General features: G+C 60.2%; 1 protein-coding gene across 3 annotated transcripts in view; it reads left to right on the top strand.

Annotated features, from left to right (window-relative positions):
* Positions 1-17,310, top strand: part of HSPG2 (heparan sulfate proteoglycan 2) — a 103,085-nt gene that overhangs the window by 59,018 nt on the left and 26,757 nt on the right. For all 3 annotated transcript variants that reach the window (XM_075551995.1, XM_075551986.1, XM_075551976.1), the window contains 28 exons: positions 4,416-4,508; positions 4,759-4,839; positions 5,031-5,261; positions 6,342-6,455; positions 6,900-7,027; positions 7,139-7,225; positions 7,657-7,715; positions 7,913-8,080; positions 8,197-8,307; positions 9,688-9,788; positions 9,880-10,060; positions 10,752-10,877; positions 10,981-11,133; positions 11,214-11,356; positions 11,906-12,041; positions 12,122-12,276; positions 12,474-12,624; positions 13,301-13,470; positions 13,554-13,701; positions 13,990-14,141; positions 14,290-14,425; positions 14,520-14,671; positions 15,433-15,568; positions 15,759-15,910; positions 16,340-16,478; positions 16,609-16,760; positions 16,870-17,005; positions 17,083-17,234. In XM_075551995.1, coding sequence (XP_075408110.1) covers positions 4,416-4,508; positions 4,759-4,839; positions 5,031-5,261; positions 6,342-6,455; positions 6,900-7,027; positions 7,139-7,225; positions 7,657-7,715; positions 7,913-8,080; positions 8,197-8,307; positions 9,688-9,788; positions 9,880-10,060; positions 10,752-10,877; positions 10,981-11,133; positions 11,214-11,356; positions 11,906-12,041; positions 12,122-12,276; positions 12,474-12,624; positions 13,301-13,470; positions 13,554-13,701; positions 13,990-14,141; positions 14,290-14,425; positions 14,520-14,671; positions 15,433-15,568; positions 15,759-15,910; positions 16,340-16,478; positions 16,609-16,760; positions 16,870-17,005; positions 17,083-17,234 — 3,843 coding nt within the window. The remainder of the gene's footprint in view (positions 1-4,415; positions 4,509-4,758; positions 4,840-5,030; positions 5,262-6,341; positions 6,456-6,899; positions 7,028-7,138; positions 7,226-7,656; positions 7,716-7,912; positions 8,081-8,196; positions 8,308-9,687; positions 9,789-9,879; positions 10,061-10,751; positions 10,878-10,980; positions 11,134-11,213; positions 11,357-11,905; positions 12,042-12,121; positions 12,277-12,473; positions 12,625-13,300; positions 13,471-13,553; positions 13,702-13,989; positions 14,142-14,289; positions 14,426-14,519; positions 14,672-15,432; positions 15,569-15,758; positions 15,911-16,339; positions 16,479-16,608; positions 16,761-16,869; positions 17,006-17,082; positions 17,235-17,310) is intronic.

Genomic DNA, 17,310 nt, shown 5'->3' with positions numbered 1-17,310 from the left:
GGTGGTGCCCAGGCAAAGTAGGTTTGGTCTGGAAGTCCCCTGCTGGTTGAAGCCAGTGCCTGGCAGATGAGTCCCCAGAGCTAGGGCCCTGGGGCAGTCAGAGATGCTTACAAGGGGGAGCTCTGGGGCACCTGAGACACACCCTTCCCAGACTAGTGCCTCTCGGTCCCTTCTTGTTTCTTGGATTCCTGCTCTCCTGTCTGCTGTCTGCCTCTTCACTGCCTTCCTGCTGCCCTGAACCCTTTCTCTCTGACTCCCTCTCCTGGCGTCCCCCTGCACCCACAGAGGGAGGCGTATTTTGCGCGGATGCGCCGGGCTCACCAGGTAGGGAGGGCTGTGTGACCCACCTTGCGAGGATGGCGTGATGTGGGCATGGCATGTTGGGGTGCCCCAGTCATGTGTGGGGAGGTAATACCCAGTACCCTGGTGATCTTGCATCTGCATGAGCCCAGACTGTGCCCGATGGCCCAGGGCAGGAGCTGTTGTGCCCAGCCCTGTAATGGCAAGAGTGTGAGCCAGGCCGGCTGTGTGGTGTGGTGGCCAGAGTGGTGATGTGGTGGCAGGGAAATGAGCTCAGTGCTGGCCTGTGCCCACCGGGTCACCCTAGTACTGCTCCTGAGCAGTGCCATTAACCCTGTGTGTGACGTGCCCCTGCTGTGGTCTGAAACTAACCACTGTGTATCAGCCCAGGAAGGGGAGCATGCATCTGTCCCCAGTCAGTCTGGGCCTTTCTAGCCACCATGCCCAAGGGTGGAGAATACTGCCCATGGCTCCAGCCTGTGGCCTCCATCCTCCAGAACCGTACATCCTTCTCAGAGGAGCAGTTGCGGGCAGCTGTGGCAACTGGCAGGATCCTGGGGCCCCCAGAGGACAGGGACCCAACCCAGCGGGCATCCCAGGTAACTCAGGGCCCTGCGTGGGCAGGCTGTGTCCAAGGCCCCAGGAAGAGACCTGAAAGCTTAGTCAAAGCAGGTAGCTTGGCCAGGCCACCAGCCTCCCTGGACCACTATCCCCGTACTCTCCAGGCACAACCTGATGACCCAGTCCACTCCCTGCTGCCCTTCTCGTGGCATTCTGGAGAGTCATTCCCGAGGGACCTCCACCCCCATCCCCTGCTCCCAGGGCATCCCCACTAGGCTCAGGAGGAGCCCAGGATAGTGGGCATAGGGCTGAGCCCAGGAATGCTCGGGAACAGGGCACTGACGAAGGCCCAGGTACAGCCTAGGGAGAAGCAAGGCCTCACCTGGTCCTCGCTGTCTCCTCCCTACACTCTGCTCTGCCTGTCCTTCCTCTCTGGTCCCCCAGACGGATGAGGCCCAGAGGCGGATGGACGCTGAGATCTGGCAGCTCCTTTCCAGCTTTGCTGCACCGCCTGTCCCACGTGCCCAACCTGCAGCCGCACTGCGAGCAGCTCCATCTTTCTCCTCCTCCTCTTCCTCTCTCTCCTCCTCTTCTTCCTCCTCCTCATCTTCTCTGCCTTTCCCAACAGACTCTCAGGTATGTTCCCAAGCCACCAAGGCACCCCCTCACCTCCCTGCACGACATATTTTTCCGATTTCAGTCATTTCTGAACCTGCCTCGCAGTTCCTGCACAAGACTTGGGCTGGTTGCCCTGTGACTCACCCAGTACCCAATTCCCTCATGCCAGCTAGATGGTTGAACAGACGCTGAAAGTGCCACAGCATCTGAAACCGTGATGAGCTGTGGAAGTCATCCTGGCATCACAGAAACCTGAGGGCTTGAGGGGACCAGCCTTTGATGTGGCCAGACCCAGAGAGGGGAAGCCAGGAGCTGAGCAATGGGGTGGGGAGCTAACTATCCCTCTGAATGGCTTCTGGGAGTCCCCCCATCGGCCTCCAGGGTCATCTTTGCCCTCTCCCTTGGCTCTCACCGCCTATCCTTCTGTCCTAGCTCGCTTTCTCCTACGAAGGCTTCTCTCTGCTTCCAGAAAGCCTCTATTATTGGCAGCTGCCCCGGGTCTTCCTGGGGAACAAGGTAACATGGTGGGGTGGGGGGGTGTTGATGGGGACTCTGGAGTCTTAGCGTCTTAAACTATCAGCAGTTTCTTCAACAGACCCCTTTATGATGGAGATGGGTAGATGAGAGAGAGAGACTTGCCTTGGAGTCCTATGTTCAGGGAAAAGTCAAACTGAGATTGACCCCAGCTCTGTGCTTGCCCTTCAGCCAGCCCCTGATCTCTGACCCCTGACCGAGCTATTATCTCTCCTGGGGGTGGAGGTATCTCCCCAGCACCTCTCCCTGGACCTCTCTTCACTTGGAAGCTAGAGCAGAGTACTGCGTTCATTTATTCGGTCTCTCACCCAGCGCTTACTGTGTGCCGTAGGACGTATCTGTAGAAGAGACCCCTGGTCTCCCCAAGAGCTCACACTTAGGGTCTGACTCTCAAGCCTCTCCTCTCAGGCGTTCATTCTTCTAGGAGCACAGACACTGGCTTTAGTGTTAATCATATTGTGATTGAGATCACCTCCGAAAATCATTTCACGTGCCACTTAAAGACACGTGCACATAATATGCGAGCAAATACCATTCTGAGAAGGTCAGACAGTCGGGGCAAAGGTTAAAGGTTGGATCACACAGGCCAACGGTGGGGATGGTGCAGGACCGGGCAGTGTTCCCTTCTGTTGTGCCCAGGGTTGCTATGGGGCAGAACAGACTCAAGGGCACCCAACGACAAGGGAAAATGATAAATGGCCTCCCCTGGAAGCTCCGCCCATGGCAGGACAGAAAGTATCCTGTCTTTATTTTCTCCCACATCCACATGAGGAAAGTGGTGCTCAGAGAGCTTGCCTAAGGCTGCCCAGTCAGTAGAGCCAGAACTTGGACCAGGTTCTGCCTGATGACGGAAGCAACTTCCCCAGCCACGGTGCACAATGCACACCTGCAGCTTGCGAACAAGTTGGCTCAGACGTGGCTGTGAGCCTCCTGGCCTCCAAAGCAAACAGGAAGCCAATTTCATGGCTATGTGGCTGTGGTCCACGAATTCCTCGTCACATCCTGAACTTGAAGAGGGTATTCCTGGGGCTCCTGCAGCGCGCGCGTCTAGACTGTCAGTGTGTGATGAACGCTCCCCAGCTGAATGAACGATCAGGGGTTGGGGCACGGACTGGAGCAGTGAGGCACTGATCCGAGCCCTGCCCGGGTGGAGAGGAACGAGTGGAAAGGGTTGTGGGGCCGAGCTGAGGCCTGGCCCACGTGACAGCCCTTTCTGGCAAGCCTGGGTCCTGTGAGCTTCAGGCATTAGGCCTGGCTGGAGCCTGGGGCTCATAGGACTTTATCGCACTTGGCACTCTCTGCCACTCCATGCTATGTGTAGGGCTGGGAACGGCGGCACTTCTCTGACTTGGCAGAAAGAGCAGAAGTGCCAGGATTGGGTCCTTCTGAAGAGCCTCCCCTCACGTCCCTGATGGGGCCAGAGCAGGGTGTGACACGCAGAAGGGGCAAAAGTCCCTCCAGCTCCTTGGCCTGCGTTTGGGGAAAGGTGTTTCTTGAGAAAACCAGGGTGTTGTTGGGAGCCCGGGGACCATGCTCACCGCCACTGAGTCAATTCCCGCGAGCCTGGGGCGACGGCGTGGAATCGCTCCGTGGGGTTTCCAGGGCCGTAGATCGGTGCAGGAGCAGATGCCCTTCACTTTCCGCACCGTGACTCGTGGGCTCAAACCAGCGACTGTTCAGCTTAGCCCACTGCGCTACCAGGAGTCTCTCTCAGGGCCAGCAAACCACAAAGCTAAGTTCTCTGCCATCGAGTTGACGCTGACTCACAGTGACCCTGTAGGACAGTTTCTCTGCCTGTGAGTTTCCGAGACTGGAGCTCCTTATGGGGGTAGAACACCCCTTCTTTCTCCCCCGGAGCGACTGGGGTCTCTAACCCCCGACTTTGCACGGTTAGCAGTTTAGCTTGTAGCCACTCCACCACAAGGGTTTCTTAGAACCCCAAAAGATCAGAAGTTCTTTGTCAAAGCACTTGATGACCCAGGTGGGTAATTAGAGGCCTGGAGAACCCGGGGCGGGGTGTGAACTGTGGGCAGAGTTCACCCACCCGGGAGGGCCAGGCCTCTGAGGGTCATCACCAGCCCCTTGACGGAGAACTTCAGGAGCTCCCCCCACGTCCCAGGATGGCCACCACGTCATCCCTGTCTGACCAGGCCAACTCCTTCAGACAACAAGGCACTTGTGCTGGATGACCAGGCAAGAGGGTCCCCAAAGCAGAAAAGAGGCTGCTCAGGGGCTGTGAGCTGAGGGAGAGAGGGCCAGTGTCCTAGATAGCCATGAGGCTCTGCCCAGCTGCCGCTTCAGGGTACAGAAGGGCCTGGAACGGCCCTGTGCCCCTGCTGGCAGGGCGACCTCCCCAGCGGTGTGGGGGCAGGGCTGTGACAGCCAATGTTGCCTCCTTGCAGGTGGGGGCCTATGGCGGGAAGCTTCGCTACACCCTGTCCTATACAGCGGGGGCTCAGGGCAGCCCACTCTCCGACCCTGACATCCAGATCACGGTGAGCAGAGACAGAGGGGACCACCGCAGTCCCTCTGGGCCTCTTGGGGTGCCTGCTTATTTCAGTCCAACACTTGGGGATAAGCCCATGCCCCACCCCATTGCCTGACTGGACGCTTCCTATATGGGCCTGGCAGCTGACCAGCAGGGCCAGCGAGCCTGGTTCTGGCTCCTTGGGGCACTGGGACCTGGGAGGCTGGGGCTGGAAGGGGTGATGGCATCCCCTCCAAGCTCCGCTGGCGTTCCCCCAGGGCAACAACATCATGCTGGTGGCCTCCCAGCCAGCCCTGCAGGGTCCCGGGAAGAAAAACTACGAGATCGTGTTCCGAGAGGTGAGGGCCCCACTCCTACCCTGGTTCGGAATGTAGTTAGAGCCTTGCCATATCTCTCGCTGTCCTGCTCTCATCCCCCGCCCACCCACCCCCACCCCCCGCCCCGGGTCAATGCCTCAGAGGGAGGAATGAGGGGAGGGGTGCAGGAGCCACTCAAAACTGACACGCCCGTGTTTGCATCCCCCACCCAGGAATTCTGGCACAGGCCTGATGGGCAACCGGCCACCCGTGAGCACCTTCTAATGGTGCTGGCTGACCTGGACGAACTGTTGGTCCGGGCCACGTTCTCCTCCATGCCGCTGACCGCCAGCATCGGTGCCGTCAGCCTGGAGGTTGCCCAGCCTGGACCCTCAAGTGGCCTCCAGGCCCTAGAGGTAGAGGATTGCCGCTGCCCGCCAGGCTACATCGGCTCCTCCTGCCAGGTGAGTGTGTAGTCAGTGCTCAGCCACCAGGCCACCTGTGCCCAAGGGGAAATGACCTGCTGAGTTTGCCTGATCTCTGACGACCCCAGAGCCGGTGAAGGCCTTAACCACGGCGGCGTCCTGCTTCACGTGCCAGGCTGCATTCTGCAGAAGAGGAGTCACTGCTCCAGCCCCTGGTGCCCACTAGAATGTGGGCAGCAGCTGAAAGCCTTGGGGGGAGGTAGGGACTAGGCAGGAGGACAGAGGAAGCAACAGCTCACACTTGGACGCCAGGGGACCGGCTTTGTGAGCCTCCAGTGTGACTTCAGCCGGCAGCAGAAGGAATAGAAGCCGCTGCGGAAGAGGCCAAGCTGAGTCCCAGGAAACGTTGCCTGACACCAGTGGTGAATTTCACGGAGAGGGAGAGGTTTCGAAGAAGGGGTGCTGGGGGGATTGTTTTCAGGGGCCGTTGTTACACCTTTCAGATGTGCAAACGTGTCCCAGGCTTGTCTGCGCTGCCTCTGTCACTTAATTGCAGGCATCTCCAAAGACTCCTACCACATCTGGATCTCCTGATCCCTCAATTCCCATTTAAATACCCAAACCCACCGCTAGGGCCTTGAATTGGACTCCAGGAGAGCCTCTGGGGGGTTTCTAAGACTGTATAAACCTCTCCAGAAGCTGACCACCTCACCTTTGACCCACAGAGCGGCTGGTGGGTTTGAATTGCCGACTGGGTAGTTAGCAGCTCAGTGCCCAACCCACAGCCCCACCAGGGCTCCTGTTTAAATGGAAGGTGCTGTGCCATGGACACCCTTATTGCCAGAAGGACTTTGTTTTTGTTTTTTAAGAACAAAAGCCATTTAGGATGGCATATTATTTCCTCTAATTTAGAGTGGCTGGAGAAGGCAGACACTGCCAGCTCTGGGGGACACAGAGAGGGCAGAGGGAATGGGTGGGCACATGGGGAGCTGGGCTGGGCCTAGGATTCTCTTTCAGGAGCTACTGGGATTGGCTTGAAATGCCCAGTGTGTGCTCACGCTTGGTTGTGATCAGGGACATGGGTCTGAATGGACACTAACCCTCCTCGTTGCCTCCTAGGACTGTGCCCCTGGCTATACCCGCACAGGGAGTGGCCTCTACCTTGGCCACTGTGAACCGTGTGAATGTAACGGCCACTCAGACCTGTGCCACCCAGAGAGCGGGGCCTGCTCGGTGAGCTGTGCGCAGGGGCAGGGTGGGGGGGCCCAGCCTTGTGGAGAGAAAGGCTCTGGGTCAGCAGACCTGGTCACCGCGAAGCTCAGGTGGTCACGGATGTAAGCCTGGGTCTCTCTCTTCTCTGAGTCTGAGCATCGTTGCACAGTGCCTTTCCTAGCCATCAGCCGTCATAGCCAGGCACCATCTAGTTCTTATCTCGGGGTCAAGTCACCCCATCCTTTCTGACAGCTGAGTGGGTGGGTATGCTTCTTACTTCATCCACTCTCCAGCATTTCCACGGAGAGGAACAGCGGGAAGTGCACTCCCTGTGCCTCTGCACGGTGATCTCCTTCACAGCAGTTCACCAAAAAGGAGTTTCTAGACCAAGGGATACCATGACGGGGATGGGGGAGGGATGGGCGAGTGTTGCCAGTGCGGGTGCTGACCCCTCCCGTCCTGCAGCATTGCCAGCACAATGCCGCTGGGGAGTTCTGCGAGCAGTGTGCTCCTGGCTACTATGGGGACGCCACCGCTGGGACACCCGAGGACTGCCAGCCCTGCGCCTGCCCACTGGCAAACCCGGAAAACATGTGGGTACCCAAGGGGGCGCTCTGCTAGGCCGCACACGGCCGAAGTGGGAAGGGTAGTATTGGAGGCGCATCCTGCCGCCCAACCTTCCACCTTTGCCCCTCCCTCCCCAGGTTCTCCCGCACCTGTGAGAGCCTGGAGGCTGGTGGGTACCGCTGCACGGCCTGCGAACCCGGCTACACTGGCCAGTACTGTGAGCGGTAGGTGGATGATGGAGGGGGCTACAGAGCGATCCTCAGGGCTGGTTTGTGGCCCCTCTGTGCCCTCACCCCACCTCACCCCCCAGCCCCTCGCCCTCCTCTAACACGGCGGGTCCCTGGGTTGGTCTTCCACAAGCAGGGCATCGCTGAGCTTCCCCAGCACTGAGCATAGGACCCGGCACTCCGTAGTTGCTTAGTAAGCATTTGTTGGGTGAGTTTGCCTGTGTAGAAGAAGGGCCCTCCACCCCAGTGCCCCACGCTGCTGTCGTGCTCACTCCTCTCCCTCCGCTTTCCACGGCCCTGGGCTGGGGTCCTTCCAGAATTCTGAGCCTGCAGGAGTAGCTTCTGCCCTTCCCCTCCCCCCCACAGTCACCATGAGGCACGCGAGCCCCTCGGGTCCTCACAGCATGGTTTCTTGTTCCATTTTACAGGTGTGCCCCTGGGTATGTGGGAAACCCCAATGTTCAGGGCGGCCGGTGCTTGCCACAGAGTAAGTGGGACCTGGGCCTGGGATGAGGGGTTGGGCGACAAGGCAGGGCGCCTGGGAAGTCTGAGGATGGGGCTACCAGGTCTGGGGATGGAGGAGGGGTGGATCATTCCAGGAACACCTTTGGGAGAGCAGAAGTAAGAAGGTAAGTCCTTAAGCCAAGGGGCTCCTGCCTGAATGACCTCCTCTGTCCCTAACAGCAGACCAAGCCCCACTGGTGGTCCAGGTCCATCCTCCCCGGAGTATAGTGCCTCAGGGTGGCCCCCATTCCCTGCGCTGCCAGGTCAGTGGGAACCCACCCCACTACTTCTACTGGTCTCGGGAGGATGGGCGAGCTGTGCCCAGCAGCACCCAGCAGCGACATCAAGGTACCTGTGGGTCCAGACCCCGGGATGGCTGGGGCCTGTCTTTGATGACTAGCAGGCGGCATGGGGGAGGGGAGATGGAGGTCTGTTCTGACAGGCCTTCGCCCCCACACTACCAGGCTCCGAGCTCCACTTCCCCAGCGTCCAGCCCTCCGATGCCGGGGTGTACCTCTGCACCTGCAGGAACCTGCACCATACCAACACCAGCCGGGCAGAGCTGCTGGTAACAGGTGAGCCCTCACCTCTCAGTCCCTGGACAAGAGCATCTGCCCTGGGCTGCTGCCCAGGAAGCAGCGGGAACCCGGGCGTCGTGGGGCTTGTCAACATCCGAGGTGCAGGGAGATCTGAGTGGGTGCATGTGGCCACAAGTATGGAACTCAGAAAAGAGACCCCGTGGCGCAGGGCGAGGTCCCCCAGGTTGGGTTGAGTGTGGCTGGAGGACAGAGCTCCCAGGACCCCTGCTTGGTCAAAATGAAGATTGAGAGGGAAAGACAGCCAGGGGGTGTGGTTTCAGAACAGCCAAGATTCGGCAGTGCAGCCAGGAAGGCTCAGCCCAGTCATGTGCTGCTGAGAAGCCGGCTAAACCAGCCAATTACCGCTGAGTGCTGTCTCCTGTGTGTCAGAGAAGAGCTGGACTCCACGGGGATTGCCAAGGCTGATTTTCCACAGACCTTTTTTCTGAGATGCCCATGGGTGGACTCCAGCCTCTAGCCCTCTGGCTAGCAGCTGAGTGGGCAACGGAGACGAACCAAACCAAACCAAACTCACCGCCTTCGAGTCAATGCCAACGCGTAGCGACCCTATAGGACGCAGTAGAACTGCCCCTGTGGCTTTCTGAGACTGTCACTCTCTACGGGGCTAAAACCCCATCTTTCTCCCAAGGAGCAGCAAGTGGTTTCAAACTGCTGACCTTGCAGATCGCAGTCCACTGTGTAACCACTATGCCAACTGAGCTCCTACAGAAAGATAGGAGCGGAGAACTAACCCCTGGAGGGCATGCTTTGAAAAGACAGGTTTCCAGGGGGGAGAGGGGTGGGAACCAGTGGTGGGAGGGACAAGAAGTACAGGTGCAAGCAGAGACAACTCTTAGAAGACCTTGGCCCTGAAAGGGGCCAAGAAACAGGGCAGTTTAGTGGGGCATCCAGGAGGAGTCTCTCAGAGCCAGAAACTCCTAGAGCATCTTTGTCATGGAGTGCCAGGAGCCCCCGAAGATGGATCGGAGAGGAGACTGTAGCAAGGGTGGGCACAGCGAGGGAGAGTCCTTGGAAGGAGTTGGGCCAGGGGTGGGAGAAGGGTCCCATGTTTGGGGGCTAGGAGGATGGAGACCCGGGAGGAAGGAGCAATTCTTCCTTTGGGAAGTGGAGGCTCAGCACAGGGAGTGGAGGGAAGCAGGGAGAGCCCCCGGGGGCCTGTGGCCGTGCACTGGTGTCAAGAGGACTCCCAGTGTGGGCTCTGCGGCCTCCTCCACTAACTGCTTCCGTGCAGAATGAGTGGTTAGGTGCTGCAGAGGGTCCAGGCGTGGAGGGAAGGCAGGTCTATTGAGAGGACTGAAGTGGGAGGGGCGAGGGTGGCTTGGACAGCACCCAGCTCATGGGGCCCCACCTCTACAGAGGCACCTAGTAAGCCCATCACAGTAACCGTGGAGGAGCAGCGGAGCCAGAGTGTGAGCTCCGGAGCCGACGTCACCTTCATCTGCACTGCCAAGAGCAAGGTGGGCAGGGCAGAGCAGGGACCAGGGAGGCTGGCTTCTGGGCTCTTGGAGTCCATCCCTAAACCCGCCTGGTCCGCCCCTTTCCCCACAGTCTCCAGCCTACACACTGGTGTGGACCCGCCTGCACAATGGAAAGCTGCCATCCCGCGCCATGGACTTCAATGGCATCCTGACCATCCGCAACGTGCAGCCGAGTGACGCAGGCACCTACACGTGCACCGGCTCCAACATGTTTGCCATGGACCAGGGCACAGCCACGCTGCACGTGCAAGGTGCATCCCCACCCAGCCCCATTCTGGGCCACCCAGTCCCATTCTGGGTCCATCCACTCACGCCCTGGCAGTGGCTGAGTTTGCCAGTGGGCCAGGCCCCGTCAAGGCGCTAGAGAAATGGGCAGGAACAATAGACAGGCTCTGGAACCATCTAGCTGGGGAGACGAGACCTATGGGAAGTGACACATAGCAATACATGCTAGAGTGGACATAGCGGTATTAAAAGAGAAGTCGGGTGTGAGAAGTCTGGGCTACTCTAGATGGTGTGGCCAGGGAGAACCTCTCTGAGGAGGTGACTGCTGAGCTGAGACCTGAGGGAAATTAAGGGACCCAGCCGTGAAAGGACAGGCAGATGGAACAGCACATGCAAAGGCCCTGAGGCAGGAGCAGGTTGGAGTGTTTGAAGAACATCAAGGGCAGGGGGGCTAGAGCTGAGCAAGGGAGGGTCGTGAGGGACCTGGAGCTGTGGGCAGAGGCCAGCGCGTGCAGGATTTGGTGGGCTGCAGTGAAAGTTGGGGTTTTATTCTGAAGGCAGGTCTTCGGAAAAGGAGTGACAGGATCCCCGTCCTGTTTGAAAAGCTCCTCCCCCAGCTGCTGAGTGGGCAGACAGCTGAGGGAGCAGTGGGTCGGTCAGTGCCGTGCGTCAGACAGCACCCCACCCTAACCGCGGGACTCTCCCCTCTCCTGCCAGCCTCAGGTGCTCCGTCTGCCCCGGTGGTCTCCATCCACCCGCCCCAGCTCACCGTGCAGCCTGGGCAGCTGGCTGAGTTCCGCTGCAGTGCCACGGGCAACCCCACCCCCACCCTGGAGTGGACAGGTGAGGCCTTGGTGGGAATGCATTTTTCAACCCTAGCTCGGCTGGACGGGGGAGAGCGGTGACATCTGCCACCCCTGGGGCTGACCCCACTCCTCCACCTCAGGGGGCCCTGGCGGCCAGCTCCCTCAGAAGGCACAGGTTCACAAGGGCATCCTGAGCCTCCCAGCTGTGGACCCCTCGGATCAGGCCCAGTACCTGTGCCGCGCCCACAGCAGCGCCGGGCACCACACAGCCAGGGCCATACTACATGTGCACGGTGAGGGCTCTGCCAGGGGCAGGGGCCACTGGGAACCAGTAAGTGACCCAGAGGTGGTTCTCACGGGGCTGTGTCTGTAGGGGGCAGCGGACCCAGGGTCCAGGTGAGCCCAGAGAGGACCCAGGTGCACGAAGGCCGCACCGTCAGGCTGTACTGCAGGGCTGCAGGGGTGCCCAGTGCCACCATCACCTGGAGGAAGGAAGGGGGCAACCTCCCCCCACAGGTGAGGGCATCTGCCCGCCAGCGTCCTGACACCATCTCCCCTCGCACCTCCACTTCCTACCCCACCTCCTCTGCAGGGGGCAGCCGACTCAGACAGGTCTTTGTTTTGCTGCCTGCCCAGTCCTCCCCGCTGCTCTGTGGGGGGAGGGGGGAGCTCGCTGCTGTTGGGCATGCTCCAGTTCACGCTGACCTCCAGACAAGGTCAAGTGGTTGGCTGCCTCTGTACCGTCTTCAGGGTCATGGCTCTGCAGCCCCCCATCCCAGTAGACGATGTTCTTGTGCAGTCCTTAGCAGGGCTTCCCCTGGCTTGTTTTCAGAAGTAGATCTCCAGGCTTTTCCTAGTCTGTCTCAGTCTGGAAGTCACCGAAACGTGTTGCTCACGAGGGTACCCCTGCTGGTATTGGAAATACTGAAAGCCTAGCTCCCAGCAGCATGATGACGCCGTGGCCCACGTCCTGTCCTTAGCCCTAGACCTGCCACTGCCCTCCCGAGTCAGCCGCACTCACCAGGCGGCTCCGGCCCCATGGTGGCTGACTGCTTCCATCGGCAGGCCCGTTCGGAGCGCACAGACATTGCCACGCTGCTCATCCCGGCCATCACAGCGGCCGATGCCGGCTTCTACCTCTGCGTGGCCACCAGCCCCGCAGGCAGTGCTCAGGCCCGCATCCAGGTGGTCGTCCTTCCAGGTGAAGGGCTGCCAAGGTTGGGGAGCGGGGCAAGCTAGCCGGGCTCCCCTCAGATCCACTAACCTGGACCCCGCCCCCAGCCTCAGGTGCTAGCCCACCGCCAGTCAAGATTGAGTCCTCGTCCCCGTCTGTGACTGAAGGGCAGGTGCTCGACCTCAACTGCGTGGTGGCCGGGCAGACCCACGCCCAGGTCACGTGGTACAGGCGAGGGGGCAGCCTCCCTCCACACGCCCAGGTATGAGAGTCCTTGAGTAGGTGGGGGCTATGGGGCATGGTGCTTGGTGGCACACAGGTGAGCTTCACCCTACCTGGGGGCGGGGAGCGCTCTCGCTGACTTCTGGCCCCATGAGTATGTAATGAAGGAGGCTCAGAAAGAGTGGTGCCTGCAGCCCCTTCCTGTCCTCACTCCTCCTCGTCCCCCACCTGGACCAGGTCCGTGGCTCCCGGCTGCGGCTCCCCCAGGTCTCCCCAGCCGACTCAGGAGAGTATGTCTGCCGAGTGGAGGATGACTCCAGTCCCAAGGAGGCCTCCATCACCATATCTGTCCTTCACAGTGCCCAGCTGGGCCCCAGGCACACCCCAGGTGAGGAGCCGGGCCGGGACAGGAGAACCTCCCCACTGTTCCCGTGATGAAGTCATGAGCACAGGATGCCTGGCAGGCTCTGGGCCGCCACTCCCTGCTGAGAGCAGGGGAAGGAAGGACTGGGCATGTGGATCAGGGCCTGCTGACTTGGGGCCCTGAGATACGGGAGCTGCCTTCAAAATGTGTCTGGAAGCAGCAGGGTAGGCTTGAACACCGAGTCGGGAGCCAGGCTCCCCTGGTTCAACTTCTGGCCCTGCCCCTTACCAGCCTTGAACAAGTTAGCCCGCCTTCCAGGGCCCCAGTTCCCTCATCAGAAATGGGAATGACACTGCGCCCCTGCTAGGAGATGGTGCAGTTAGATGAGACGGTGCCAATGTCAGGGCCTACAGATCACAAGTAAGATATATCGTTGTCATCTGCAGCCTTGGGCCCTGCCTGGGCACTAAACACCTCTGGTTCCCTGCTGGCCAGCCCAAACCAAGAACACTGTCCAGGAAGGGCTGTGTGGCTCAGGAGCTTTAAGTGGCAGCCCGTACTGAGGCCAGAGATCCCGGCCCCTGCCTCCACTGAGCTCAGAGCTGCCTCCCATGTTGGGGCCACATGCCAGGGTCTCACCCGGGACTACAGGGATGGAGTTTAGAAGCCCAGGCCTCTGAGCCTGCCCCTCTGTGTCCAGCTCCCGGCGGAGACCCAGCTCCCAGCCGGACCCAGTCCATCCGCATTGAGTCTTCTTCTTCACACGTGGCTGAAGGGCAGACACTGGATTTGAACTGTGTGGTTCCTGGGCAGGCCCACGCCCAGGTCACATGGCATAAGCGAGGGGGCAGCCTCCCTGCCCGGCACCAGGTACAGCAACCCCCGGGTCAGCATGCTGGAGGGGTTGGATTGGGCCCGTCTGTCCACATTCGAACCCACCTCCCTGCACACAGGCACATGGCTCGCTGCTGCGGCTGCACCACGTGTCCCCTGCTGACTCGGGCGAGTACGTGTGCCGTGTGATCCTTGGCTCTGGGCCCCTGGAGACCTCCGTCCTGGTCACCATCGAGGCTGTCGGCCCCAGCTCTGGCTCCATCCCTGGTAAGGGACTGGCAGGGGCTGGAGAGAGAGCCTTCCAGGGTGGTGGGGCCAAGTGACTCCTGAGGGCAGGAGGCCAGAGCCCAACACTGAGCAGGGCTGATCTGGGTTCAAATCCTGGCTCTCGCTGCCTCTTAGTAGCTTTGAGCAGCTTACTTGGCCTTCCTGGGCCTCAGTTCCCACCTCCATCTGTCCACTGGTTTTTACCGCTCCCTCTCTCAACTCTCGCTTCCTTACTCCACCCCTCCCCTTGGAGTCAAGCATCTACCACTTTCCCCCCTCTGCCTGCAGCCCCAGGACCTGTCCCACCTGTCAGAGTCGAGTCCTCATCCCCCACGGTGGCCGAGGGGCAGACCCTGGATCTGAGCTGCGTGGTCACCGGGCAGGCCCACGCCCCGGTCATGTGGTTCAAGCGTGGGGGAAGCCTCCCTGCCCGACACCAGGTACAGGGCACCAGGAAGGTGGGCAGGCACCAGTCAGGGGTCGGGGATGGGAGTCATGGGTTGTGGGCTCCCCGTGGCCCTGGAGTTGAGGTGGAGCCTCTGCTGAGCTCTGGTAGCCCCTCTCAGAATCCTGCCCACCACTCCCCAGGTCCGCGGCTCCCGCCTGTACATATTCCAGGCCTCCGTAGCGGACTCGGGAGAGTATGTTTGCCGAGCCAGCAATGGAGAGGAGGCTTCCATCACGGTGACCGTAACGGGCAACCAGGGTGCCAACTTTGCCTACCGTGAGTGGGGACCCGGGGTGAGCCTGAAGGGAAAACGGGTGCAGGGGAGCAGCTTTGAAGAACTGGGGTGACCATGACTGTCTCAATCCCCCAGCCACTGGGGACTCCCAGCCCATCCGCATCGAGTCCTCCTCGTCACACGTGGCTGAGGGCCAGATCCTGGAGCTGAACTGTGTGGTGCCCCGACAGCCCCACGTCCAGGTCACGTGGCACAAGCGTGGGGGTAGCCTGCCCATCCGGCACCAGGTATGGGGCTGGAGAAGGAGGTCCCTGGTGTTGGAGGTCTGTGGTGAGGGGGCTGGAGGCTCCTCTGTGCCCCAGGGCAGAGGCTCATGGGCAGTTTTTAGAGGATCTGATGGGCTTGGTAGGAACTCTGGAGCCATCCTGGGCAGTTGCATGGCATGGAGCAAGCGCCCTAACCCATCAGTCCAGTGGAATAATGCCATCCACCTCAGAGAGTTGTCCTCCAGATTATGTAAATTAACACAAAGTGTATGTGCAATGATGATCCCTGTTAAAAATTCTCACTCTCAAACTCTCTCCGCCATGGAACCAAGGCTGACCCATTGCGACCCTATAGGACAGGGTAGAACTGCCTCTGTGTTTTTCCTGAGACTGTACATGTTTATAGGAGTAGAAAGCCTCAGCGTTCTCTCACAGAGCGCCTGGTGGTTTCGAACTGCTAACCACCAGGATTCCTATTATCGCCACAGTGCATAGAACATAGGACCACCTGGATGCAATGTGCACCATCTTTCTGTGCATCTCGTAAGAAAACAAACACCGGCATTTATCACTGTAAGAGGGTTAATTACTAGATGCAGCTCGGCTTCGGTGTGTCTTGGAATTGATGAGTGTCGGTCTGTTGGCCCAGTTCCCTGTTGTGCCTCCCGCCCTCAACCCAAGTCAGGCAGGGGAATGGATCTGGAGCTGATGGCCAGGCCTGGGGTCCAGATGACAGTACAAGGGTCCTATGTGGGCTTTCTCTGACCTTGTCCCCCATCCAGACACACGGCTCACGGCTGAGGCTGTACCAGGTGTCCCCTGCCGACTCGGGCGAGTACACGTGCCGCGTGGTGGGTGGCTCCGGGCCCCTGGAAGCCTCTATCCTGGTCACCATAGAGTCTGCGGGCGGTATGCCTGGTGAGTAGCACGGTGGCAGGAAGGGAGGGTTAGGATGCAACCCAGGATCCCCAATTCAGCCTTCGCAAGATCCAGAGGGCAAACCCCAAAGCTACCCCCAACAAGACCAGGAGCCCTGACCCCACTCCCACCCATCTCTTACCCACCACCCCCTCCATCTGGGGACTGACCCTCTGTCCTTTGTCCCCAGCACTCAGTGTCACCCCCCCAGTCCGGATTGAGTCACCTTCATCCCATGTGGCTGAGGGACAGACGCTGGACCTGAACTGCCTCGTTGCTGGACAGGCCCACGCCCAGGTCACGTGGCACAAGCGTGGGAGCAGCCTCCCTGCGCGGCACCAGGTAGGAGGCGGGGGGCCAGGGAGGAGCCTGAAGGACCCTAGTAGCTGCAGAGCAGAGGGCACAGGCATGTTCGATGGTAGTGCTGCACTGCCACTTATCTGCTGCGTGCCCTCGGGCCAGTCACCTGACTTCCCCGATCCTCAGTGGCCTCCTCTGTCCCATGAGCCCACACTGCCTAACATCCATGTCCCCATAGCCTGCCAGCAAATGCTGGGCTCCAACTTACTTTTCTTGGTGCTAAATCACAGTGGTCCCTGGCATGGCTACAGGAGGCAGGCTAGACACAGTTCTCAGGTCCCACTACCCACCTGATAGTGGGACGGAAGGACAGAAGTGTTTCTTCTCCCTGGAAAATGCTTCCAGTAGTTTCCAGCTGGCTGGGAAGGGCCTTGGCCCCATGTCTGAGTCTAACCCCCTCCTGCCTGGTAGGTCCTTGGCTCAAGGCTGCGGCTGCCCCAGGTGACCCCGGCTGACTCTGGGGAGTATGTGTGCCGTGTGGCTGGCAGCTCAGGCACCCAGGAGGCTTCTGTGCTTGTCAACATCCAGCAGCGCCTCAGCCCCTCCCACTGTGAGTGTCCTAGGGTCAAAGCAAATGCCGGGGAGGAGGGGGAGAAGGGAGGAAAATGGGGGGTGGTAAGGGGTGCAGTTCCGATGCAGCAGCTCCCAAACTCTGCGTCCACCCCATCTCACCCTCCCAGCCCAGGGTGTGGTATACCCCGTCCGAATTGAGTCCTCCTCAGCCTCCCTGGCCAATGGACACACCCTAGATCTCAACTGCCTGGTGGCCAGCCAGGCCCCCCACACCATCACCTGGTACAAGCGTGGAGGTAGCCTGCCCAGCCGGCACCAGGTAGGGTGCCAGCACCCGGACTCTCCCTCCACCATTCAGCAAGCACTGCGGAGCCTGGCTGGTGGGCACTGGGCTTTGGCCCCATCTACTCACCCCTGCTCTCCCCCAGATTGTGGGCTCCCGGCTCCGGATTCCCCAGGTGACGCCAGCGGACTCGGGTGAGTATGTGTGCCACGTGAGTAACAGTGCCGGCTCCCAGGAGACCTCACTCATCGTCACCATCCAGGGCAGTGGCTCCTCCCATGGTGAGCATGAAGGGCAGGGAGAGGCTGGGGCATCCTGGTGCCCTGCCAGTTGCCTGACCTGTTCGCTCGGTCCCCAGTGCCCAGTGTGTCCTCACCGATCAGGATTGAGTCCTCGTCCCCCATGGTGGTGGAAGGGCAGACCTTGGATCTGAACTGTGTGGTCGCTGGGCAGCCCCAAGCCACCATCACGTGGTACAAGCGTGGGGGCAGCCTTCCCGCCCGACATCAGGTAAAGATGGGAGCTGAGCAACGGGGAACCCCATGGACTGAGAGGCTGGGGCATTAGCTGGAAGCCCTGGGACCAC

Source organism: Tenrec ecaudatus, chromosome 1 (assembly GCF_050624435.1).
Source record: "Tenrec ecaudatus isolate mTenEca1 chromosome 1, mTenEca1.hap1, whole genome shotgun sequence".
NCBI lineage: Eukaryota > Metazoa > Chordata > Mammalia > Afrosoricida > Tenrecidae > Tenrec > Tenrec ecaudatus.
This window is presented reverse-complemented; position numbering and strand designations above follow the sequence as displayed.